The following is a 27,992-nucleotide window of genomic DNA, read 5'->3' as shown; positions in this document are numbered from 1 at the left end:
TAAACATTTCGCGCTACATTTACTGATTGGTATATCTCCTTTATATTGGTGTTTAATTCTTGCCTCATGTACAAGAATGCTACTATGACTAAGTCTTTTTTGAATAATCTCGAAGAAGAATGGCTACGAACTCGCCGAGCTAATCCTAATCCCTCTACCCTGGGCCTGCTGTCTAAAGAAGAGCAACAAGCAGAAGCTATTGCATCCATGGAAGAGGAAGAAGAACAACCCTTCCTTGCCTTAATCAAAAAACTGAAGCTCACTGAGGATGCTCCTTTTAGCGACCTTTTTGGTACTTTTGTGCAAGCTCCTCTCGTTCCGGCGCTTATTTCTTTTGAGAGAGATAAGGCACCAATGTCCCCTACCCATATTATCTCTAATCCTACCCTTAGGATGATGAGACCTGCTCTACTCATCCCCTCTTCTTCTGCTATTGTTTCAGTTCCTTCTGTTTCTGCTTCTGAGATGGTCGTTATCCCTTCTATGTCTTCTCACCCTCTTGCATTGGCCTTGCCTCCTTTGGTTTCTGGGCCGCGAGTAAAATGAACACCTTGCCGGAGATCTTCTCCCAGTGCCGGGCCCTCAGCGATTCGTGTTTCAACGATTGAGTCAGCATCCCTTGTATTGCCACCTTCCATCCCCTCTATTTCTTCTACTACCACCCTTGTCTCTAGCACTTCTTTCCCTCTTGTTGAGTCTTCTTCCTCCTCACCTTCTTCTTCTTCAGTTCCCTCACCTTTATTCAGAAAAGCCTTAGGTCTACCTTCCCAAATGGGGCAGGCCTCTGATCCCCCTAGTTATGGTTCTCTTCAGTTACAAGGTCTGTTAGCTGAATCTTGACTACACAGCCAAGAGCAATTAAGGGGCATCGATATTTCAGATCGGGCTGACAATCACAACCGTCAAGCTATCACCATACGTATTCTCAGTTTTAGGTTACTATCTACCTATCATTTTTCCTAATCCTCATTATTGTTCTGTTTAGTTTCTTGCTTCAAGTATCCACATAGACCAACTACTTATGGCTCGGGACCGGGAGAACAATAAACTAAAAGCTCAAATAGAGACATTGAAAGCTACTCTAACTCCCTCTCCTGATAACATGACTCAGTTGCAAGAGAAAGTGGCTTTGCAAGATCGCCAACTGAGGGTATTGAAGCAGGAATTACTGGAGTCGCAACAATTATTGAAAGACAAAGAGCTTGCAAGGAGAACTTTGGAGCTACAGGCGGACCGATTACATTCTGGTCTTCGACTGGAAATTGCTTTAAAGGAAAAAGCTCTCTCAAACGCTTCTCATAAAAGCCTTGTTTTAGAGAAAGTAGAGAGGCTTCATAATGTCTGTCTTTCTGAACAAGCTCAAGACCTAGCCTCTCATGATTTTGCTATCCTACAAGAACAAGAGCAAAGAAAGACTCAAGATGCCAAGCTGTCACTGCTCCAAAAGGAACTGGAACAACTCAAATTGGAGAAAGATTCTTTAAAAGATCAAAACACTAAACTACAAGCTGATTTTCAGAGTTATAAAGAGTAGGAGAAGAACCGATGGGAAGAGTGGCGCCTAGCTTATCTAAAGTCTCCGGCATTCGTTCAAGAATATGTCCGTCGAATGGTAGGAGCTTTAAATAATTCTGTGTCGAGAATTCTTCAACAACTGAGAGAGGGTGGTTATCTATCTAAGGAACCTCCTTCTTCATTCATAAGTCGTCGCAGACTCAACAAAGAACTACCCGAGGATTTAACGAGTCATTTCAAGTAAGCAGGGCTATGTATTCAAAAAGATTAGCAATGACAAAATCTTGCAATGAAAAGACTTGCACTAAAAAGAATTGTAACTGAAAACTTTGTAATTAAGTGATTGCAATATAGGGGAAAGTTGGATACTTACCTGTTTCCTTTTCCAGTTTATGTTAGCTTGAGATTGCTCCCCTTGAAATGCTTTCGGATATTGAGTATAAGTGCTATTTTATTCAAGAATTCCTTGCTTAAATTTTGAGGTTAAATCTTGTTTTGATAAACTTCTTTGTCGATAACCTCTTCCATGACCATATAACTCTGATCAGTAAGGTTTTCCATAAGTTTCACTCAGGTAGGCATGTGTCGAGTATGCTTCATACCCAAAAGAATGAATAATCCCGTGCGATTTCATATAAAGAACTCTATGGAACTTCTGAGCTTTGAGCTGGGCATAATGCTCCGAGCGATTTTGAATGAAGAGCTCCATGTGAACAGGCCTCCAGATAGGAAATGTAATGTATATATATGTATGTCTGAAATTCCCTTCAATCCTTGATTCTTAATTCAGCGTGGAATACCAAATGATTTTTGTGAAGAAATCTGTATAACTTTGAATTTATATCGACAATATAATCCCAATCGATTATGCTCTGTGATAGTTTAAAGTCTCCGGTTCCTCCTATGAAGACCCATCCGAGTTATTTCATGAGATTTCCCGATCGACTATGTTCTGTGATAGTTTAAAGTCTCCGGTTCCTCCCATGAAGACCCGTCCGAGTTACTTCATAAGATTTCCCGATCGACTATGTTCTATGATAGTTTAAAGTCTCCGGTTCCTCCCATGAATACCCGTCCGAGTTACTTCATGAGATTTCCCGATCGACTATGCTTTTATGATAGTTTAAAGTCTCTGGTTCCTCCATGAAGACCCGTCCGAGTTACTTCATGAGATTTCCTGATCGACTATGCTTTTATGATAGTTTAAAGTCTCCGGTTCCTCACATGAAGACTCGTCCGAGTTACTTCATGAGATTTCCCGATCAACTATGCTTTTATGATAGTTTAAAGTCTCCGGTTCCTCCCATGAAGACCCGTCCGAGCTACTTCATGAGATTTCCCGATTGACTATGTTCTATGATAGTTAAAGTCTCCGGTTCCTCCCATGAAGACCCGTCCGAGTTGCTTTATGAGATTTCCAGATCGACTATGCTTTTATGATAGTTTAAAGTCTCCGGTTCCTCCCATCAAGACCCGTCCGAGCTACTTCATGAGATTTCCCGATCGACTATGTTCTATGATAGTTTAAAGTCTCTGGTTCCTCCCATGAAGACCCATCCGAGTTACTTAATGAGATTTCCCGATCGACTATGCTTTTATGATAGTTTAAAGTCTCTGGTTCCTCCCATGAAGACCCGTCCGAGTTACTTCATAAGATTTCCTGATCGACTATGTTCTGTGATAGTTTAAAGTCTCCGGTTCCTCCCATGAATACCCGTCCGAGTTACTTCATGAGATTTCCCGATCGACTATGCTTTTATGATAGTTTAAAATCTCTGGTTCCTCCATGAAGACCCGTCCGAGTTACTTCATGAGATTTCCTGATCGACTATGCTTTTATGATAGTTTAAAGTCTCCGGTTCCTCACATGAAGACTCGTCCGAGTTACTTCATGAGATTTTCCGATCAACTATGCTTTTATGATAGTTTAAAGTCTCCGGTTCCTCCCATGAAGACCCGTCCGAGCTACTTCATGAGATTTCCCGATTGACTATGTTCTATGATAGTTTAAAGTCTCCGGTTCCTCCCATGAAGACCCGTCCGAGTTGCTTCATGAGATTTCCAGATTGACTATGCTTTTATGATAGTTTAAAGTCTCCGGTTCCTCCCATCAAGACCCGTCCGAGCTACTTCATGAGATTTCTCAATCGACTATGCTTTTATGATAGTTTAAAGTCTCCGGTTCCTCCCATGAAGACCCGTCCGAGCTACTTCATGAGATTTCCTGATCGACTATGTTCTATGATAGTTTAAAGTCTCCGGTTCCTACCATGAAGACTCGTCCAAGTTACTTCATGAGATTTCCCGATCGACTATGCTTTTATGATAGTTTAAAGTCTCCGGTTCCTTCCATGAAGACCCCTCCGAGTTACTTTATGATATTTCCTTATCGACTATGCTTTTATGATAGTTTAAAGTCTCCGGTTCCTCCCATGAAGACCCGTCCGAGCTACTTCATGAGATTTCCCGATCGACTATGTTCTGTGATAGTTTAAAGTCTCTGGTTCATCCCATGAAGACCCGTCCAAGTTACTTCATGAGATGTATTCTTGAATGGTATGATCTCGTTAGGTTCGGTAAGGTTGTAAATGATTTGCACTCCAGGGACGTTCGAGAATTATTCCTTCAGTATCCTGGAGATAATATGAACCCGATGCGAGCTTTTCCACCACTTTGTAAGGTCATCCCCATTGTGGTGCTAACTTACTAACATCCCCCACAGGATTGATACGCTTCCATACTAGATCTCCCACTTGAAAAAATCTAGGGATAACTCTTCTGTTATAATTTTGCCTTATTCGTTGTCGATATTGTTGGTTAGTCCTAAGAAAATCATACCGGTTCCACTGTACAAAATTTTTTTGTACAAGTGTCGAACCTTTCCTTAAATAACCTATTGTGTTCTTTAAAAATTAAATTAGGAATCGCAGACGGAACTTAACATCATTGATTCCAAATTTAACTTATCTGTTCTTAATGGTTTAGATTTGAATTGCAAGCGGAACTTAACACTATTGATTCAAATCTACCTAAGTTTTTAATTCCATAAATATTAATTTCTAAAATTGGCTTACAGGACTACATGGCGAGGCACATGGCCTTCTTGGATATGGGAGCAACCACCACCGCCTAGGCAAAGCCGTTTAAGGAAAGCTAATATTTATTTCCTTAAATAACTCTAGGTTAACCAAAAAGAAGAATCGAATCACAAATTCGAAAAAGAAGAAAACACAAACTCGAAAAAAAAAAATATTTCGAAAACTCTAGAATCATATGCCTCTTGTGTTTGGTATTTCCAAAAATAACAATACAAAGAAAACTAGTATGATGCGGAAAACAATTACTAGTTATACCTTTCTTTATAAGCAAAAATAACCTCTTGATCTTCTACCGTATTCCTCTTCTAACCTCGAACGTTGTGTGGGCAACAATCTTCTGAGACGAGAACCACCAAGTACCTTCTTCTTCCTTCTAGGTTTCGGCCACCACAATTCTCCAAGAGAAGTAGAGGTCCGGCCACCACCACCAAGCTCCAAGGGATGCAAGAAACAAAACCTCCTTTCTCTCCTTCTTCTCCTAGCTAGAACCGGCCACCATCAAGAGCTCCAAGAGGGGTTGCCGCTGGCCACAAGAAGAAGAGAAGAGGGAGAAGCTATAGCTGGCCACCAAGGAGGAAAAGAGAGGAGAAGAATAATAGAGACGTTCACCCATGAAGGCACCTCTACCCCCTCTTTTATAATCCTTGGTCTTGGCAAATAAGGAAATTTTAATAAAAACTTCCTTAATTCTTTTGCCATGAAAAAGAAAAATTATTTTAATTAAAAACAATTTTCTTATTTTAATAATAATGGTCGGCCACCACAAGCTATAAACAATGAGAGTTTTAATTAATTAAAACTTCCTAATTTGTCTCCAGAAATTTATAAAAATTTCTCCAATAATTTTAATCCCTTCATGATTGGTTAGTAAAAAGGAAATTTTATAAATTAAAATCTTTCTTTTAAACATGTGGATAATTTCCAAAAAGAAAAGTTATCTCTAAAAATTAAAATCTCTTTTCAATCTACAAATAAGAAAAGATATCAAATCTTTTCTTAATCTTTTGTAGAAACTTATAAAAGAGAATATTTAATTTTTAAACTCTCTTTTAAATCATGAACATGGTTTAAAAAGGAAAGTTTTCTCAAAATTAAAATCTACCTTTCAATCTACAAATAAGGAAAGATTTCAAATTTTTTCTTAATCTTTTGTAGAAAGCTATAAAAGGAAAGATTTAAATTTTAAACTCTCTTTTAAAACCATGGAATCCACATAAGAAAAATTTATAAATAAAATCTTTTTTAATATGATGTGGCCAGCCACCTAAGCTTGGGCTCCAAGCTATTGGCCGGCCGCCTTAATGCTTAACCTTTAGGCTTGGCCGACCCTAAGCTTGAGCTTCAAGTTTGGCTTGGCCGGCCTCTATTGGTTGGGTAAGAAGGTGGGTATGTGGTGGGTATAAATCTCTATATACAAGAGGTTACGATAGGGACCGGGAGGAGGAATTGGTTTTGGTCTCCCGATGAAATTAAACATCCCATGTTCGCCCCGAACACATAACTTAATTTCATCAATAATAATTCATTCCACTAAAGAACTATTATTGAACAACCGCACCAATCCCAAATTACATTTTGGGCTCCTTCTTATTATAAGTGTGTTAGTCTCTCTGTGTTTAAGATAATGAATGTCCACTAATTAAATGAGTTACTGACAACTCACTTAATTAATATCTTAGTCCAAGCTTAGTACCACTCAACCTTATCGTCACGTCGGACTAAGTCCACCTGCAGGGTTTAACATGACAATCCTTATGAGCTCCTCTTGGGGTCATTCTCAACCTAGATTACTAGGACACAGATTCCTTCTATAATCAACAACACACACTATAAGTGATATCATTTCTCAACTTATCGGGCTTATTGATTTATCGAACTAAATCTCACCCATTGATAAATTAAAGAAATAAATATCAAATATATGTGCTTGTTATTATATTAGGATTAAGAGCACACACTTCTATAATAACTAAGGTCTAGTTCTTTTATCAAGTCAGTATAAAAAGAACTTACCTATAATGGTCCTACTCAATACACTTAGAGTGTACTAGTGTAATTTATTAGTCAAGATAAACTAATACCTAATTACACTATGACTATTCCAATGGTTTGTTCCTTACCATCTTAGTCGTGAGCAACTATTTATAATTTATAAAGAACTGATAACATGATCTTCTGTGTGTGACACCACACACCATGTTATCTACAATATAAATTAATCGAACAACTACATTTATCATAAATATAGATATTTGACCAATGTGATTCTTATTTCTAGATAAATGTTTATACCAAAAGCTAGGCTTTTAGTATACACTCTAACAGATATGCGGCGAGACGAGTTGCGGCTTTATCTCTGATTTCCTCTATCAGGTCCAGCTCCATGAGTCATCGACCATCATTGTCTGCATCATATAATTATTTTCTATTAGATTCTACTCCCACCTCAATGGGAATTATTGCTTCTCCTCCATAAACTAATTGAAAGGGAGTAATTCTTGTAGCTTCTCAAGGTGTAGTACGTTATGCCCAAAGAATGCTGGGTAATTCATCTACCCAGCTACCTCTGACATGATCCAGTTTGGTTTTTAAACCCCTTATAATTTCTCTATTGGTTACTTCCGCTTGACTATTACTTTGTGGATTAGCTACAGAGGTGAAGGCCTGAATAATACCATAACTTTTTCATCGATCTAAGATTCTATCCCCTTGAAATTGCCTTCCATTATCAGAGACTAATTTATGAGGAATGCTGAATCTGCATATGATATTTTTCCACAGAAACTTAATAACTGCATCTTCAGTAATCCGGGCAAGTGGTTCTGCTTCTACCCATTTAGAAAAATAATCCATTGCTACTAATAAAAACCTTCTTTATGAAGTTGCCATAGGAAACGGGCCTACTATGTCCATGCCCCATTGATCGAAGGGACATGAGACTATAGAGGTCCTCAATAACTGTATAGGATAATGCAAAATATTTTGATGTTTCTGACAAGAAATACAAGTTCTTACCAACTTGTTGGCATCCTCGTGTAGAGTAGGCCAGAAATATCCTGCTAGTAAGATTTTGCGAGTCAAGGATATTCCTCCTATATGACTGCCACACGAGCCTTGATGAACCTCCTGTAAAATAAATTGTATATCTTCTATGCCAATACACTTGAGCAGAGGTCTAGAAAAAAACTCTTTTATATAACTGTTCTCCTATCATAGTATACTGAGCAGCTCTTTTCTTAAATATCCTTACTTGTTCTGCATTACTCGGAAGAATACCCTACTGTAGATATAATATGATTTGGGCCCTCCAGTCGCCTTATATTTCTACATCAACTTGTCTTTCGATACAAGATATTAACAGAGTTTGTTCCACTGGCCGATCCAAATTCCATGATGTTATAGCGGAGGCCAGCTTAGCCAATTCATCTGCTACCTGATTTTCAGATCGAGGAACCTTTTGTATATTTACTTCTTGAAATTGGGACTTTAACTTATCAAATGCCTCAGCATATAACTTGAGCCTGTCATTATTAATTTCAAAATTACCTGATAGTTGTTGGGCTGCTAATTGAGAATCAGAATAGATGAGGAATCGAGCTGCACCTATATGCCGAGCAGCTTGCAATCCAGCTATCAAGGCTTCATATTCTACCTCATTGTTAGTAGCTCTGTAATTCAATCTGATAGAGAGTTAGAGTCTGTCTTCCCTTGGAGATATAAAAAGAACACCAATTCCGCTACCTTGTCTAATTGAGGAGCCATCCACATAAACTTTCCAAATATTTTCTTCCTCGGGGCCTTGAACTTCTATAATGAAATCTGCTAGAGCTTGTGCCTTGATGGCCGAGCGAGGTTGATACTGTATGTCATATTCACCAAGTTCAGTCGTCCATTTGATCAGCCGGCCTGATGCCTTTGGGTTGAGTAGCACCCATCTGAGGGTACTATTGGTCAATACAACAATTTCATGTGCTAAGAAATATGGGTGCATCCTCCGAGCGGTCAACACTAATGCATAAGCCAACTTTTCTAGTGTAATATATCTACACTCAGCTCCTTTTAATAAATGGCTAGAGAAATATATAGGTTGTTGTTCTTTCCCCTCCTGCCTAACTAATACAGAGCCTACAGCATTCTCGTTAGCTGACAAATACACCCAGAGGGTCTCTCCTACTATAGGCTTAGCTAATACAGGAAGAGTAGACAAGTAATCTTTTAACTCTTGGAAGGCCTTATCACATTCCTCGTTCCATTGAAATTTGTTTTCCTTCTGGAGTATTTTAAAGAAGTGGAAGCTACGATCGGCCGACCTAGAAATGAACCTAGACAAGGCTGTAATCCGGCCAGTAAGTCTTTGAGCTTCCCTCATGTTGCGCGGTGGCTCCATGTTCTGAAGTGTCTTGACTTTGCTCGGGTTGGCTTGTATTCCTCGCTCGGACACCATATATCCCAGGAATTTCCCCCCTTTTGCTCTGAATAAACATTTGCTCCGGTTCAGCTTGAGTCCATATTGCCTCAATGTCTTGCAGGTCTCCTCTACATCCCTGCACAGATCAACTGTTTGAAGAGACTTAATCAAGATATCATCGACATATACTTCCATATTTCTTCCAATCTGCTTCTGGAAGACCTTATTCATAAGCCTCTGATAAGTTGCTCCTGCATTTTTTAGTCCGAAGGGCATAACATTATAACAATAAGTACCTTCAGATGTTATAAAACTGACCTTTTATAGGTCCTCTTTAGCTAAGGGGACCTGATGATAGCCCTGATAAGCATCTAGCATAGAGATGTATTCACACCCAGCAGTGGAGTCTACCAGTTGATCGATCCGAGGCAATGGATAATAATCTTTTGGACAAGCTTTGTTGAGATCCCGGAAATCAATGCATACTCGCCCATTTGTTTCCTGACTTAGAGACTAACACCACATTAGCTAGCCAGCTGGGGAATTGTACCTCCCTGATGTAACCAGCCTCCATGAGTTTAGTTATTTCTTCCTTGATGATTTGGTTTTGCTCCGCGCTAAAATTTCTTTTCCTTTGCATGACCAGTCGGGCATCTGGGAAGACATGCAAAGAATGCTCCATGACTGCAGGAGAAACGCCCGAGACTTCTTTGGGCGTCCAGGCAAACACATCATTATTCTTCTTTAGGCATTACACCAATTTGGCTTTCAGAGTGGGATCAAGATCAGCCGCAACATAAGTAGTAGCTTTAGGTCACCCGGTCTGAATTCGAACTTCTTCCTTTTCTTCATAAACCAGCACAGGCATCTTTTCCTGAATGGCATTGACTTGCATCTTTTGAATTTTTCGGGCAGCATTGGCTTCAGTCCGAATGATCTCTACATAACATTTTCAAGATGTCTTCTGATCACCTTGCACCTCCCCGACCTGGTCATCAACAGGAAATTTAATTTTTTGACAAAAAGTAGAAACGACCGCCCTAAACTCGTTTAGGGCCGGTCGACCCAGTATCACATTATAAGAGGGTGGGGCGTCCACTACCATGAAATAAGATCTTCTCGTTCTCATTAGGGGCTCCTCCCCTAGAGATATGGCCAACTTTATTTGATCGAGCGGTTGTACTTCATTACCCGTGAATCCATATAGAGGAGTTACCATCTGTTGAAGTTCGCGGGTCGATTTGTAATTGATCAAAAGCCTTCTTAAAGATAATATTGACAGAACTACCAGTGTCAATAAAGGTACGAGAAATAGTGTAATTGGCTATCACGGCCTTAATTATCAATGCGTCATCATGGGGTATTTCTACCCCCTCAAGATCTCTAGGTCCAAAACTTATTTCGGGACCAGCTGCTCATTCCATGCTGCACCCCACCGCATGAATCTCAAGTCTTCGTGTGTGTGCTTTTCTGGCCCTATTAGAATCCCCATCAGTGGGCTCGCCTGTGATCATATTGATATTACCCCGGGTGGCATCACTCCTATTTTCTTCTTGTCGGGCTGTCATGGTTTCAGAAGGAGCCTTCTCCGACACCTGGCTTGTACCGGTCGGGGTGGGTAATGCATCCCGCCGAGGCTCAACTGGGCGATACTCCAATTTGAACGGACTTTGCTACCTAGGGTACTGCTGTCGATAATAGTTTTGCCTTTGGTATCGCTCCCTATTGCCTCTTTTATTTCTCAAAACAAAACAGTCTTCAGTATGATGACTGCTAGTTTTATGATAGGTGCACCATCTTCTGGGCACCTCTGGCTGTATCTCCACATGCTGTACTGCTTGCGGGTGATATTCTGGATGGCGATGAGGTGGATGAACTGCCCAAGGTCCTCTGGGTGGAGGAATAGGAGTAGGAGCTTTCTCCTTAACCAGAGTAGGAGAAGAAGTAGGGCCCTCTTTTCTGCGGGCAGCTTGAGCTTCTTCCACATTAATAAATTCAGTGGCACGTTCAATTAAAGAATCAAAATTGGTAGGAGGATTTCTCACTAGATCTTTAAAGAAATCATTATCATTTAAACCCTGAGAGAAAGCGCTTACTAAGATTTCAGTAGTAGCATTGGGTACATCGATAGCTACCTAATTAAATCTTTTGATGTAGGATTGGATGGACTCTTTGGATGCTTGCTTAATTGAGAATAGACTCCAAGGAGTCTTATGATACCTTTTGTTACTAGAAAAGTGATGTAGAAAAACTTTCTTGAAGTCCTTAAATTTTCGGATGGATTTTTCCGGCAGTCTCTTGAACCAGCGTTGTGCGGCTCCTCCGAGTGTAGTAAGAAACATCCGACATTTCACCCCATCAGAGAATTGTTGTAATAATGCTACATTCTTGAATTTCATTAGATGATCCTCTGGATCTGTGGTTCCAGTGTACTCGTCGATCTGAAGATTTTGATACCGCTTAGGAAGCGGATCATCCAGTACACTTTGAGAGAATGGAGAGATGACTTTTTTTGGTGAGCTATCACTAGTCATCATTTTAATCTTACACTTTTCTTTATCTGGTGCTTCACCAGAGGATTCTTGAAACACGGGCCTTCAACCCCCCTGCTCTATGGGAGTGTGAAGAAAGGCTCGCGGACGCCTTGTCGGAGAGATCATAACTGGAGGAAAATATGCATGTTCTTCCTCTTCTGGCTCCTTTCCTTTCCGGTGTTCAGTAGTTGAAATTGCTGGATTATGAGCCATTTGCAGAGTGGATCCAGTATGAGCTTGTTGTTACTGCTGTTGTTGTTGTAAAGCCTTCTGCACATGAGTGTTTATGAGGAAATCTAGATCCTCACGGCTAATGGTGAGTAGATTTGATTTTCCAGCCTCTTCCATCTTGTAGTCTCAGATTCAGCTGAAGTTCCCACAGGCGGCACCAAATTTGATCCTGTCTAAGAAGCTTGACAAAACGGAGAGTTGGAAGGAAAAAACCTACTGATGGTGAAGAATAATACCTATGGAACGCCGATCCAAGAAACCCAAAGCGGACCCAAGAAGATGAAATCCCGGAGTGTCCTTCCGATGCAAAGTACCAATGGTGATAAAGAGATTCGATCGGACAAAACCCAGATCTGAAGCTTCCAAGGCTTCCTGCGCACAAGAGACCAAACAACACTATCGTCAATGACCTAAGACTGAGGTGGGAATCCCTGGCTAGGCCCTCCGACGCTCAAGTCAGTAATCTCTCCGTGTGGAAGGAAGAAGGAAGAAGGAAGAAGGAAGAAGAAGCAGAAGAAGAAGAAGATGAACAGTAGTTGAAAAACTAGGGTTATCAATGTGCACAGTGATCTCAACTTACCTTGCCAACGGAGAGGATTCCCCCTTTTATACCACTTCATATAACCTCCATAGTCATGAAGTGGACCCCGATTTGTTAGATTTTGTTATGAGATGACGTAAGCTGCATACTTGTGGTAAATGACTTTTAAAGAATCTTTTTTGTACTCCAGATGTACCTTCTTTGTCATCTAGTACCTGTAAAATAGTCTAAAAACACATTTCCCGCCAAATATATAACACCTGTTATACAATCACATAGTGCAAATATCTTTATTAACTACTTTATTTGAAATATTTACTTCTATCATATTTCACAAGTCCTTTTAAAGTGTTTTCATCGTTCCTACTCGCTCCTCCTGCTTTTGTTATACCATAGATAACTTAATATAACAGTGTTCCTTGTATCGGTCGAAGCTGAGCTTAACCAGGTTTAGTCAATTATTATTACCTCTCATGAGGCTCCTTAGGCAATGCCTGTCCATGCCCCCTAGGTTTATTATCCCAACTAACGCTGGGCTATATTTTATTAAGTATGTAATCTTGATCAATAGTGATATATCTTTTCAAGGTATTATTCAGCCCGACCGATATTGACCTTCCTCCTTGAAGGTATATCTCGACCGATACTGGGTTGCTTACTAGGGAGTATATCCCGGCCGATATTGGCTTTCCTTCCTGAAGGCATGTCTCGATCGATATTGGTTTACTTACTCGGAAGTATATCCCGGCCGATATTGGCCTTCCTCTTTTGAGGTATATCCCGGTTGATCTTAGCCAACCTCCCTGGATGTATATCTTGATCGACATGGGTCTGCCTCCTTGGAGGCATATCCCGGCCGATATTGACCTTCCTTCCTGAAGGTATGTCTCGATCGATATTGGCCTACCTCCTTTGAGGTATATCCCGACCGATATTGGCCTACCTTCTTTGAGGTATATCTCGGTCGATATTGTTCTTCCTCTCCGGAAGTATGTCTTGCTCGATACTGGCCCACCTCCTTTGAGGTATATCCAGATCGATATTGGCCTACTTCCTTTGAGGTATATGCCGATCGATATTGGCCTACCTCCTTTGATGTATATCCCGATCGATATTGGCCTACCTCCTTTGAGGTATGTCCCGACCAACATTGATCTATCTTCTCCACTTGGTTATCTCCTTTCCCTTCCTTATCGGGGGTCCATGAAACCTAACTCATATCACTTAACATTATTGATTCCAAGTTCAATTTATCTGTTCTTAGAGGTTTAGACTTGGATCGCAAACGATGCTTAACATTCTTAATCCAAATCCACCTATGTTACAAATTTGATTAAATATTTATTTCAGAGATTAGCTTCCAGGTTAAACATGGCGAGGCACTAGGCCTTCTTGGGTATGGGATCATCCACCACTTCCTAGACAAAGTCTTTCAACGAAATTCAATATTTAATCTCCTTATAGTAACCCTAGGTTTAACCATTAAGAACAATCTAATCACAAGATCGAAAAAAAACAAAAGAAACACAAACTCGAATCATAAATTTGAAACCTAGAATCGTTAGCCTCTTGTGTTTGGTATTTCAAAATCCATACAAAGAAAACTAGTATGATGTGGAACAAGACAACTAGTTATACCTTTCTTTGTAGTTAATAAACCTCATGATCTTCTATCGTATTCCTCTTCTTATCTCGGGCGTTGCGTGGGCGATGATCTACCGAGATGAGAATCTACCCAAGCTTCCTTCTTCTTCAAGCAAGTTTCGGCCACCAACAATCTTCAAGAGATAAAGAACTTTCAGCCACCAACCAAGTTCTAAGAGATGCTAAGAAACAAAGCCTCCTATCTCTCCTTCTTTCTCTAACAAGATCCGGCCACTACCAAGCTCCTTGAGATGAAGATGTCGCTGGCACACAAGGAAGAAGAATAGGAGAAAAGGAGGAAAAGAGGGTCGGCCACCACCAAGGAAGAGAAGAGAGGAATACTAGATGATATGTTGTTATGAGGTGAGGCACCTCTACCCTCTCTTTTATATTCCTTGGTCTTGGCAAATAAGGAAAGTTTTAATAAAAACTTCCTTATTTTCCTTACCATTGAAAGGAAAATTTAATTAATAAAAAAAATTTCCTTTTCTTCTATTAATGGCCGGTCACCTCAAATCCTCCAAACAAAGAAAGTTTTAAACACAAAATTAAAACTTTCTAATTTGTTTCCGGAAATTTTTAAAATAAAAATTTCTCTTTTAAAATTGCCTTCATGGTTGGTTATAAAAAAAAATTTATAAATTAAAATCTCTCTATTAAAACATGTGGATGATTACAAAAAGGAAAGTTTTTTCCAAAATTAAAATCTTCCTTTTAACTACAAATAAGGAAAGATATTAAATCTTTCTCTTAATCTTTTATAGAAAGTTATAAAAGGAAAGATTTAAATTTTAAAACTCTCTTTTAAAACCATGACTTCCACATAAGGAAATATTTTAAAATAAACTCCTTTTATTTTTTATGTGGCCGGCCACCTAAGCTTGGGCTCCAAGCTAGGGCCGGCCACCACTTGGTCCATCCAAGACTTATCTTAGTCGGCCCTTGCTTGGGCTCCAAGCTAGGCTTGGCCGGCCACCTAAGGATGAGTAAGAAGGTGGGTATAAGACTTTATAAATAAGAGGCTACAATAGGGATCGAGAGGAGGAATTGGTTTTGGTCTCCCGATGAACTTGAGCTTCCCGTGTTCGCCCCGAACACCTAACTCGAGTTCATCAATAATAACTCATACCACTAAAGAGTTATTATTGAACTACCACACGAATCTCATATTACTATATGCGCTCCTTCTTATCATGAGTATGTTAGTCTCCCTGTGTTTAAGATATTGAATGCCCACTAATTAAATGAGTTACAGACAACTCACTTAATTAATATCTAGCTCTAAGAGTAGTATCACTCAACTTCATTGTCATGTCGGACTAAGTCCACCTGCAGGGTTTACATGACAATTCTTATGAGCTCCTCAAGGGAACATCATCAACCTAGATTACTAGGACACAGTTTCATTCTATAATCAACAACACACCATATAAATAATATCATTTCCCAACTTATCAGGCCTATTGATTTAACGAGCTAAATCACACCCTTTAATAAATTAAAGAAATAAGTATTAAGTATATGTGCTTGTTATTATATCATGATTAAGAGTACACACTTCCATAATAACAAAGGTATTATTCTTTTATTGTTGGTTAGTCCTAGGAAAATCGTACCGGTTCCACTGCACAAAAATTTTTGTACAAGTGTCGAACCTTTCCTTAAATAATCTATTGTGTTCTTTAGAAGTTAAATTAAGAATCACAGACGGAACTTAACATCATTGATTCCAAATTTAACTTATCTGTTCTTAATGGTTTAGATTTGAATCTCAAGCGGAACCTAACACTGTTGATTCAAATCCACCTATGTTATTAATTCCATTAAATATTAATTTTCAAAATTGTCTTCCAGGACTGCATGGTGAGGCACATGGCCTTCTTGGATATGAGAGTAACCACCACCGCCTAGACAAAGCCTTTTAAGAAAATGTAATATTTAATTTCCTTAAATAACTCTAGGTTAACCAAAAAGAACAATCGAATCACAAATTCGAAAAATAAAAGAAAAGAAACACAACTTCAAAACAAATCCGAAAACTCTAGAATCATATGCCTCTTGTGTTTGGTATTTCTAAAAATAACTATACAAAGAAAACTAGTATGATGAGGAAAATAATTACTAGTTATACCTTTCTTTGTAAGCAAATAACCTCTTGATCTTCTACCATATTCCTCTTCTTATCTCGGACGTTGTGTGGGAAATGATCTACCGAGATGAGAATCCACCTAAGCCACCTTCTTCTCCAAGCAAGATTTGGCCACCTTAATTCTCCAAGAGAAGTAGAGGTTCGGCCACCACCACCAAGCTCCAAGGGATGCAAGAAACAAAACCTCCTTTCACTCCTTCTTCTCCTAGCTAGAACCGGCCACCATCAAGAGCTCCAAGAGGGGATAAAACCGGCCACTAAAGAAGAAGAGAAGAGGAGAAGGAGAACCTCTAGGACCGGCCACACCAAGGAGAAAAAGAGAGGAAGAAAAGAATAGAGTTGTTAGCCATGAAGGCACCTCTACCCCCTCTTTTATAATCCTTGGTTTTGGCAAATAAGGAAATTTAAATAAAAAACTTCCTTAATTCTTTTGCCATGAAAAGGAAATTTTATTTAATTAAAAATAATTTTCTCTTCTCACATTACATGGCCGGCCACATTAAAGCTATAAACAATGAGAGTTTTAATTAATTAAAACTTCCTAATTTGTCTCCGGAAATTTATAAAAAATTTCTCCATTAATTTTTCCCTTCATGGTGGTTTGTAAAAAGAAAATTTTATAAATTAAAATCTTTCTTTTAAACATGCGGATAAAAAGAAAGTTATCACTAAAAATTAAAATCTCTTTTAATCTACAAATAAGGAAAGATATTAAATCTTTTCTTAATCTTTTGTAGAAGCTTTATAAAAGAAATATTTAATTTTTAAACTCTCTTTTAAATCATGAACATGGTTTAAAAAGGAAAGTTTTCTCAAAATTAAAATCTACCTTTCAATCTACAAATAAGGAAATATTTCAAATCTTTTCTTAATCTTTTGTAGAAAGCTATAAAAGGAAAGATTTAAATTTCAAACTCTCTTTTAAAACCATAATATCCACATAAGAAATAATTTTAATAAAAATCTCTTTTTAATATGATGTGGTCGACCACCTAAGCTTGGGCTCCAAGCAATTGGTCGGCCACCTTAAGGCTCAACATTTAGGCTTGGCCGGCCCTAAGCTTGAGCTTCAAGCTTGGCTTGGTCGACCCCTATAGGTTGGGTAAGAAGGTGGGTATAGGTGGGTATAATTCTCTATATACAAGAGGCTACAATAGGGACCGAGAGGAGGATTTAGTTTTGGTCTCCCGATAAAATTAAGCTTCCCGTGTTCACCCCGAACACACAACTTAATGTCATCAATAATAATTCATTCCACTAAAGAACTATTATTGAACAACCGCACCAATCCCAAATTATATTTTGGGCTCCTTCTTATTATGAGTATGATAGTCTCCCTGTGTTTAAGATAATGAATACTCACCAATTAAATGAGTTACTGACAACTCACTTAATTAATATCTTAGTCCAAGAGTAGTACCACTCAATCTTATCGTCATGTCGGATTAAGTCCACCTGTAGGGTTTAATATAACAATCCTTATGAGCTCCTCTTGGGGTCATTCTCAACCTAGATTACTAGGACACAGTTTCCTTCTATAATCAACAACACACACTATAAGTAATATTATTTCCCAACTTATCGGGATTATTGATTTATCGAACTAAATCTCACCTATTGATAAATTAAAGAAATAAATATCAAATATATGTGCTTGTTTTTATATTAGGATTAAGAGCACACACTTCCATAATAACTAAGGTCTTTGTTCCTTTATAAAGTCAGTATAAAAAGAAACGACCTCTAATGGTCGTACTCAATACACTCTAAGTGTACTAGTGTAATTATATAGTTAAGATAAACTAATACCTAATTACACTACGACCTTCCAATGGTTTGTTCCTTTCCATCTTGGTCGTGAGATACTGTTTATAATTTATAAGGTACTGATAACATGATCCTCTATGTGTGACTCTACACACCATGTTATCTACAATATAAATTAATTGAACAATTACATTTATCATAAATGTAGACATTTGAGCAATGTGATTCTTATTTATAGATAAATGTTTATACCAAAAGCTAGGCTTTTAGTATATATCCTAACATTTATATAGTCAGTATAAAAAGATACTAGCTCAAATGGTCCTGCTCAATACACTCAGAGTGTACTAGTATAATTTTATAGTCAAGATAAACTAATACCAAATTACACTACGACTATTCCAATGGTTTGTTCCTTTTCATCTTAGTCGTGAGCTACATTTTATAACTTATAAGGAACTAATAACATGATCTTCTGTGTGTAACACCATACACCATGTTATCTACAATATAAATTAATTGAACAACTACACTTAGCATATAAATGTAGATATTTGACCAATGTGATTCTTTATTTCAAAATAAATATTTACAAAAAACTAGGCTTTTAGTATACACTCTAACAGAAGATTCCACATCCTCCTCCTCCGAAGATGTGACCGATTCTACTTCTTCCTCCCCATCGGATGTTGAGCACGTGTTAACATCCGATTGATCCTTTCCTTGGACCAATGAACCCTTCTCCTTAGGTTCCTCCACTCCTTGGAGTTGTGTAGTATCTTCATGGAGCTCAATCACCTTACTCCAAAGCTCATGAGCACTCTTATACTCACTTACATTCAATACCACATTAGGAGGTAATAAATTAATTAAAATTCTAATTACCTCCTCGTCTGCCTCTGATTGCTCCCTTTGCTACTCTTCGATCCGATATCGAGGTCGAAGGCATTTTTCCTTCTTGTCGATTGGAGTCTTGAATGGCTCTCCCAATGTCATCCAATGGTTCCAATCCATTTGGAACTATGTCTCCAAGCATGACTTCCAATAGCCAAAGTTTTTGCTCTTATATGGAGGTGGGATCCGGATGTCCCATCCAGAGGTCCCTCCACTCCATCTTCTTCTCTAGCGGTTGCTCCTTTGGCAATTAGTCCAACAAAGAGAGACCAAGCTCTGATACCACTTGTTGGATCACTTCGGAGCTAGGGGGTGAATAACTTCTCGTGCTTTATCGATGATGATGTACAGCGAATAAACCCGACGCAAAGCTCCTCAATGCTAACAAGATGGATTTACTTGGTATCCACCTCAAGAAGAGGTGACTAATCCAAGGATCCGACCCTCATGCACACTCTCCACTATGAAACACTCCTTCTCAGAAACAATTCAAAGGCAGAGAAGTCTCGTACAAGTTCACACACAAAGAAATACAAAAAGAGAAAAATATAAACTAATATAAAATGAAATCTTACAAGATTATAATCATGAAACTCTAGCTTGCTTCTTCTTCTTGTTTGGCAACATCTCTTGACCTTGGAAGTGTAGCAACACTTGTCTACAAGAAGCTTCAAGAATCGGCGATGATGACCTCTGTGCTTAGCGAAGTTGCCAAACATCAAAAAGAGGGAGCTTATTGGAGCAATCTAGATGCCATAGGTTTTGATGTTTAGGTAAAGATTTAAATTAAGTTTATTGTTGTATTTGATATACATTGTGAGTGTGCAGGATATAGGTATAACAAGGAAAGTCCAACTGTGATCTTGGAAAAGGTGAAAGTCCAAGTTGAGTCTTGGCGGTGTAAGTCCAAGCATATAGTCTTGGCAAAATAAGTCCAAGTGTGACTTGGCAATGGATGAAGTCCTAAAGGTGCGACCTCTTGGCAAAGGAAGACCAGACAATAATGACAAGGCCAATGAAAGCTCTAGAAGGCAAGGCATGAAGGATGGGGAGGTATCCGAGGGACACGAGGTTGATGGAGGAGGCTAGAAGGCTATGTCTAGGTTATCCGAGTAAGGATGAGTGCATGAGAGACTATACTCAGGATAAAATTTTAGTGTTATTGTAGCATTACTGTAGCAGTCGACTGGTATTTTCATCAGTTGATTGGTAACCGACCGTTGGCTTATAATGGTCAAATTTTACTTAGGACCAGTCGACTGATGGTTGTACCAATTGACTGGTGGCAGGAAAATAGCTTGGTATTTTCCTCCCGAGCTCTATTTGATGAAATTAGTGGTGATTAACCCTAATTAGAGTCTCCAAGTGCTCAAGTGATCTAGTGTGGTCTTGTGCGAGTTATGGTGAGGTTTCTCCACCCACAAGGAGCTGTGCGAGCTAGCCGTAAGTTCTCCGGGGAATCATCCACCGACGGATTGGGATCGTCTATCTTACAGACAGTCATGGAATAGGAGTAAGTTATCTCCAAACCACGTTATATAAATGTGTTAGAGGTTTGATTGTCTTGGTTATTGCCTCTAGGTTTAGCTTTTTATTTGTTATTTTTGTTTTGTATTCCCATTGTCCACTAACAAGCATAGGAAGCGATGATTTAGGTGATGAACTATTCACCCCTCCCCCCTCCCCCCTTAGCAGCGTTAAGGTCCCAACAATATGTAGAAAATCATATGAAGTCTTACAGCTGGTCACTCCAATGAACTAGTTACTATAACTAGCATCCACGTTTAACTCTCGACATCTAAATGTCTCCAACTAGTGAATAATAGTTGTTTGGTTAAACCAAGGAGTATAACCTATGCTAGTCTCACAGAATTGATGATGTCCGAATATATCAATTCATTGACTAGGGAATATTTTAATACTTTCATAATTACACATGTAAAGACTCTTTTAAGACTATTCAAACACATAAATAAAGTACACTCAAATAGTGAATTTATATTTATCGAAATAAATAGTATAAATCATAAGACTATTGTCTATAACAAGTCATTGGCTAACGTGGCAACTCTTGAACATACGCCTCAACTTGATTGCCTCAATCCACTTTGCAATGACTTCTTTCCAACGAGTCTCCACTTCCCGGGCTCCTAGACTCGGTCCAGACACTTGGACTCGGCTAACGTGGACTCCGTGCTGACCCTCTTTGACAACGGCTCCTTGATATGGTCCAAAGGATTCTGGGTGTCTGGATTATGTACGGGCGCCTGGATAAAGTCAACTCAGTAGTTGACTTTGTCCAGTCACTTGAGTGATGTTCCGGTTATCCAGAGTTGAGCTTACCACCCAACTCTGACATTCTCCTCAAGTAGTGTTTTTCCCTGACTTTCGTCCCTCGAAAACGTCACGTGCAGGTGCACCGAACCTGTCGACTTATTTTTTGTGTCATCCTTCTACTTGCTACATCTTCCACTTGACTTCTTATACTCCTAAGTCTTTATATACTTAGATACAAGACATTAAAATCATAGAGCTTAATTTAATTTGATTGATCATATCAAAATTAATCCGCAGTATTTTTATAAACTAGACATTTTTTTTATAATAGATTTAAAATGAGTGGTCCTTCGAAGATTCCAATAAAAGGAATGTCCTTTTAATTTTTATCATATTTATTTTATGATTTAGAATTGAGGGTTTAATATCAAGAGGCATTCCTCGTCCAATGGATTAGATGGTGAGTTGTGGTAAGAGGCAAGGATGGTTTCCATAACCCATACAATGAGAGTCAAATATTAGGTTCGATATTTTTTAATGTCCTTGGAGGCAAGCTTTGTCACTCTATAAGATCGGATCATACCCCTCTGAGATTAGTTGGATCCCAGGTTTAGATACTTAGATATCTGAATTAATTTTAAAAAAAACAAAAAAAGGGTGAGCTGTTAAGTCAAGCTTTAAATTAATGGTGAGTGGAGACCACTGTGAATCGTGACCCATGGAGGCAGAAGAGAGCGGGCATGCACCTTCGAGCGCCTGCTCATGGACAGCGCAGGAGCAATCCCTCCTCTTCTCTCTTCCTACGTAATATTACAAAATATTGGAAATTAAAAATTATATTAACTTTTAGAAATATTTCTACATAGGATAAATTAACATCAGATGTGATATGGTGAAATCGTATTAAAATTAATCATGCATTATTTAAAATAGGTGTATAAATATTTAAAATATTATTATTATTATTATTATTATTATTATTATTATTATTATTATTATTATTATTTTGATAGTAGGTAGACAGGTAAATTTAGATTACAATTGAGTTGATATTTAATTCTTCAGCCTAACTAATTCGATAAAAATTGATTATGAATTTTTAAATATATTATCTATTGAGTGCTGCTGTATCTTCCATTGTTGTGGGAATGACATTATCTTTATTTATTTAAGTAAATTTTTTTATAATGATGTAGTCCAATAAAAATTTTTTATCACTCATAAAAAAAAAATCAAAAAGTACTCATAAAAATTTATCCAAATAACCAATGTTCTTAAAATTATCATCCCACTTAAAAAAAAAAATCCTTATAATCGACTAATCAACCACTTGAAAGGCTTAACACCATTGCTCCGAAGGCGTCTTTATTTAAGCAATTGAAGCAGCAGATGGTTGTTTGGAATTTCAGGTTATATATATGAATATTCAATAAGTTCAAAATAATAAATTTTTAAGTAATTATTTAGTTACAATAACTATTTAGTTCAACCGCCCTTTTCTCTATTCCATTTACGTATCCTGTGAAATTCAATGCAGAAAAACAAGAAAAAAAGTAAAACCCATTTTAGAATCCAATCCGATCGAAAAACAAACCCAAATGGCTAAAAAACCAAAGATCAGAATCTGACACGAAAAAAAGCTGCTCGTCTCCAAACTCCAGATAGAGAAGTCAGTTACAAAATTTAACCGTATGACAGAAATCTCGCTATATATCTCCCCCTCGCACTTCCACATCTTACATTCAAGCGGAAGATGGAACTGCTGCATTTCTTATTTGGCATCTTTGGTTGGATATTCTCTCTCTGCATCTGTTCTTCCGCTTCATGCAATCTCAGCGATGTTTTGTTTATTTGTTGTTGTTGTTTATGTCATGGATCTTTGATTACAGGCAACGCCGCTGCTCTCTTCTTGTTTTTATCTCCAGTGTGAGTGTTGTTGTTCTATGTTGTTGTTTCCGTGTTCATCTTTTTTTTCCCCTTTTTCTTTAAATCTTTACTAAACAAACTGTTTCTTGTTGTTTGCCTTTTAGTGTCTGGAGTGTCACGTTCTTGAGGATCATCAGGAGCAGATCCACAGAGGATTTCTCAGGCGTTCCCTACAACATGACCTTGCTCAACTGCCTCCTCTCTGCTTGGTGTGCGATCTCAACTACTGAAGGGGTCATTTAGATGAAAGAGAGGTTGATAAATGCGTTAATTATGCAGGTACGGTTTGCCGTTCGTGTCACCGGACAACATCCTGGTGTCCACCGTCAACGGAGCCGGTGCCGCCATCGAAGCCGTCTACGTTGTTATCTTCCTCGTCTTCGCGTCCAAACCATCCGTCAGAGCTCACACTGCAGTGCTGCTCGCCGCCGTGCTCTCAGCCTTTGCAGCTGTTGCCGTGATCTCCCTGGAGCTCCTCGATGGCCAGCCCCGCAAGCTCTGTCGATCGTGCGGCTGGTGATCAAGACCAAGAGCGTGGAGTACACGCCGTTCCTGCTCTCGATGTTCGTCTTCCTGTGCAGCACCTCGTGATTTGTCTACGGATTGCTCGGCCATGATCCCTTCATCTCGGTGATTATGATATGATTCCATCTGATTTCTGTAGTTTCCCCAAGTGTTCCATTGATTTCATTCGCAAGCACTGTGCTATTGCGCTGTTCAGGTGCCGAATGGCTGTGGAAGCGTGCTGGGGGCAATGCAGCTGCTGCTGTATGCCATCTACAAGTAGAGCAGCAGTGAGCCGGACGAGAAACCCAAAAGCAGAGCATCAAAGCAGGGAGCTAATGGAACAGAGAAATATCGAGTTTAGATCGATCACAGGGAGCTTAACGATTCCAATGGACAAGAATCATTGCAGAAAACATTAATAAATTTGTGTTAGAAACTCCACTCCTACTTTACAAAACAAATGACTGGATCATGCTGTATGTGTATCCCACAAGAGGACATACAAAAAGAGACATAAAATACCTCTTTTAGTCTTCCAAATCGTAGCTTATCTTACAGATCAGTGTGGAGTGATTCTTCAGTAGAATGAGACCTTAAAATTGGAGCAAATGACGACAACTGGCCAGAGATCCTAGCTATAATTAGCCGCGCAACATTCTCAGCTGCGACAGCACTGGTTTCAATTGTGCTAGCAGCACTTTCAAACGAATTAATGTAATACAAATGTGCACCGTCCAAAATTATGGGGGCAAACAGCTCTGGAGCTTCATAATGAGGATATGCAGGCCAGTTTATCCGGAGAGTTTCCCTCCTCTTGCTGTGAAAGGTTGAGCAAAAGGAATGCCTCTATGATAAGTGGCTCGTAGGGAAAAAGAAAACTTGTCATCTCGATTTGGCAAAATATCAAACTCACCTGAATAGTATGTCTAGAAAGTCATCATCCAGTGGTGCCCGAGAAAACAACTTGTAGCTAATATCTTCTTCATTGTATTTCTTGAGAATGGATATGGATGAGAATGGAATATCGGGAAGCTCAAGCGTGCCCACGAGGTCAGGAATTTCTGATGCAATATTTAGCCCAAAATATTTCTGTCAAACAAGGAAAATAGACAAGGTTATTAATAAATCAACTACTTGAATTTCTGGCATGCTAGGCCAAGCCCCAGATGGTGATCAGACCATGTTGAGAAAACATGCTTCAGGTTATTTTGTCATGTCTTAAGTAAAGATGGTCTGATTGAGTCTGGTCTATATAGAATAATGAAATCACAGTTTTGTAGATTAATTTTTGATGTTCAATTATTTACAAACGTATATATCATGATATGAAGTTGTGCTAATTTTGTATAGTTAATGGAGTCATGTAATGGATATGCATGTTTACTAGCCGATCATGTAGTGGATATGCATGTTTATTATCCGGTCATGTAGTGATATAGTTACAAGAGGCATTCATATTGTTGTAGCTCAGTTTTTTAAGTGGTCGTCATATAACTGCAAGAGTCATTCATATTGTTGTAACTTGATATACACTAGAAATGGAAAAGAAAAGGGAAACAAATTTTTACTGATCAAATGACTTTTTTTTCCTCTAAAGATCTTGCCTTATCTCCTCCCTCCTAATGACACCAATTGATACAGAACAAAATCACATCCATGGATGGGGTAACTAGTGTCTGACGAAGGGATAGACAAAAACACAAACTTTTCTTAGGAGAAAAAATATAGTCTCTTTAATGTTGTAGTCTATGTTTGCCTTTTGTCTCCATTCCTAGCGTATAAATATATGTTAAAACTCAACACCCATAATTCTTGTAACTACATCAACTATGTGATCTACTAGTAAACATGCATGTTGCCTTCATTAGATAATCAACTATTAAACATGTAGAGATTCAAGGGGATGGGGGTGTCCTCCACTCTCCATATTTTTTTTGTTTTTCAATATAGTATACTGAAGATTTTATACTGCCTCATAGTAAACATGCATACCCACTAGATGACTTCATTATTAAGTATGCAAAATTAACACAATGCCACTTCGTATACTCGCATCCTCCACTTTCTGCATAGTCTTGTAAACTAATGAATATTGAAATCAAATTACATAACGATGACTTCACTATTCTATTTGGACTAAACTTAATCAAACCAGATTTCAACTTAACATTTTCAACCTAATAACAGGTATCATGACCACACAGTATGTTGGTTTAATCATTAACTTAAGATTAGCAATCACTGAAAGATGCAATAGGTCAAATTCCAAATAGAAAAGGTTACTTTACTGATAGTAGTTATTACTATAAAGTTTCAAATAAATCCTAATATGTTCTTATGTCAAACAAGTAGGAAAATGCAAAGACTAGTGGTCTACCCAATACTCACCGGGTTAAGAAGCCCTCTGACAAAAGTTGTGTGTGTGTGCTGTAACCTTCTACTGGGGATAGAAACTGGAGGTACAATGGTGATATTTATCTCATCTAATGGTGTAGCAATCACTGTTACCTCACAGGCATATGAGTTCCCCTTTGAAGAATTGAGCTCATAATAACCTCCAACATTAGTGATGGAATTTATTCCTTCATCGAGATGCAAAGTGGCATTTGAATGCCTAATCAACCCTGCAGCAAGTTGCCAGTTGCCTCCACTAACTGACCACAATCCAGGATCTGAGCCAGCTAACGAAACTGCCCCAGCTAGTCCGCTGATGGTAACATCCTGACCATAGTTGATTCGTGTTATTACCTGTAGAAAGATGACAAACAATCGCATCAAAACAAGATTATGGAAATGGGAAAAGATTTCCAAAGATGAAGAATATTTTTAACATGAGAAACAGATTCATCCCACTTCTAATGAATTACTAGTAAGAGGTATTAAAGCAATGCCTAAACGCAAACTGCGAGTAAGATTATGTAAGCAATTATAGAAACTCAACTATAATTTGTTGCTTTTAGTCATACATATGACAAAGGGACTAAACCCAATTTATTCAACTAAGGGTAACTTATTATGAAGTTCTATGAATATGTTAACAGCATGGTATCATTGCAAACTCTAACAAAATGCATACAATTCCTATATTCTCTGGTTCGTGATGTTTATATCAGTTTAATTTTAGAACACCATGTTGTCTCTGTTGCATCCACTTGCAATTGCAACGATTTTTCACTACAACAATAAACCATTCATCCTCAAAGACAGAGCTACTTTCATTTATCTGATTGGAAGTAGAAGGAATTCACTTTTGAAGTAAACAAGGAAAGGCAGGTTCATACAGTTATTAACTCAGATGTTAACCGAGAAGATATCCCTGCGTCAGCCAATTCTTCCTGAAGCGTGCAGCGGGTCAGCCCATACAATCCCGACCATTTAAGCATCTCCTCTAAGGTCTCAAATACAGGCCGGGACTCAAGATCACTATAGTAAAGCATGAATCTTTGCAACATGTCCTGCTCCACGATAGATCAAATTCACAGTCGAAGATTCCATGATACAAAATGTTCAAAATCAAATTGAAGGCGCAGCTCGATTGTGCTGAAAGTCTCGTCGTGATTTCAATACAGAAACCGCGGTAGATCACAAGTCAACGATTTTCATTGGCAGGTAGAGAAATTACCTTAACGAAACGGTTCATCCGGAGGAGGGATAATCCGTAGCGCCAGAGAAGTACCAAAGAGTCGAACAAAGGGTACAGCTTGCGGTACATAGCGGAGCTTGAAGCAGAAGGAGGCGTGAGAGTCTTGAATACGAACCGAGATCCATCCCAAATTCCAAACCAAGACGACGACGATGAGACGTTGGAGTTCAGATCGACACCGGAGTCGTCGTCGGCTTTGGTATCGAGGTGGAGGAGGCGGGCAAAACCGAGGGCGTGGAGGTTCTTGGGGTGGATGATAGATGCCCCGGCCTCGAAGGTATCTCCGCCGATCGTAACTGTAGCCATCCGGCCACCGACCTTCCCGCGCCTCTCGAAGATGCGTATGCCGTCGACGCAGGGAATCGCGGCACTTTGGGCGCAGGTGTATTGTCTGAGGAAATGCGCCACCGAAGATCCACCGATGCCGCTACCAACGACGCATACCTTGGTAACATCGGCGGCAGCGGCGGAGGCGGCGGCGGAGAGAAGGGCGAGCGCCGCCGCGGCTAGGAGTAGAAGCGTCGGAGGGACAGAAGCCATGGATTTGGGGGTTTGAGGCAGAGCCCTTTTGTAGGATGAGGACAGAGAAACTCTTTGATGATACCCACATCTGCTTACATCACAGACAGCAAATGGCGGAAACAATGGGTCCCACGAAGCTAAGGCCGTCGAACAGGAATTCTGAGGCAGGTAGGCGAGTGAGTAAATCGGAAATGAGTAGCAAGATTATTCTTTAAGTCAACCTAGTGCTTCGGTAACATGATTAACGACATTTGAATGCATGATTTGTGAGAGATTTATAAAATTAAAAAATCTTAATAAAAAATTTGGATCATGATAGATGTATTATTTATAATG

At 38.9% G+C, this 27,992-nt stretch overlaps 1 protein-coding gene and 1 pseudogene across 3 annotated transcripts; one reads left to right on the top strand and one right to left on the bottom strand.

Annotated features, from left to right (window-relative positions):
• The first annotated feature begins 1,021 nt into the window (after positions 1–1,021).
• LOC121979608 lies at positions 1,022–23,771 on the top strand (annotated as a pseudogene).
• Positions 23,048–27,694, bottom strand: LOC121980544 (farnesylcysteine lyase-like). 3 transcript variants are annotated; one of them, XM_042532628.1, is made up of 6 exons: positions 27,114–27,694; positions 26,773–26,946; positions 25,880–26,239; positions 24,405–24,580; positions 24,014–24,308; positions 23,048–23,823 (listed from the first exon to the last, which is right to left on the bottom strand). In XM_042532628.1, exons 1-5 carry the CDS (start codon positions 27,672–27,674, stop codon positions 24,044–24,046), a joined length of 1,536 nt encoding a protein of 511 aa, XP_042388562.1. In that variant the 5' UTR covers positions 27,675–27,694; the 3' UTR covers positions 23,048–23,823; positions 24,014–24,043. The 3 variants fall into 3 exon arrangements, with proteins under 3 accessions (XP_042388562.1, XP_042388563.1, XP_042388561.1); XM_042532629.1 differs by having other exon boundaries at positions 23,048–23,761; XM_042532627.1 differs by lacking the exon at positions 23,048–23,823 and having other exon boundaries at positions 23,884–24,308.
• Positions 27,695–27,992: the final 298 nt, after the last annotated feature.

The sequence above is a fragment of the Zingiber officinale genome, chromosome 5A, assembly GCF_018446385.1.
Source record: "Zingiber officinale cultivar Zhangliang chromosome 5A, Zo_v1.1, whole genome shotgun sequence".
Taxonomy (NCBI): Eukaryota; Viridiplantae; Streptophyta; class Magnoliopsida; order Zingiberales; family Zingiberaceae; genus Zingiber; species Zingiber officinale.
This window is presented reverse-complemented; position numbering and strand designations above follow the sequence as displayed.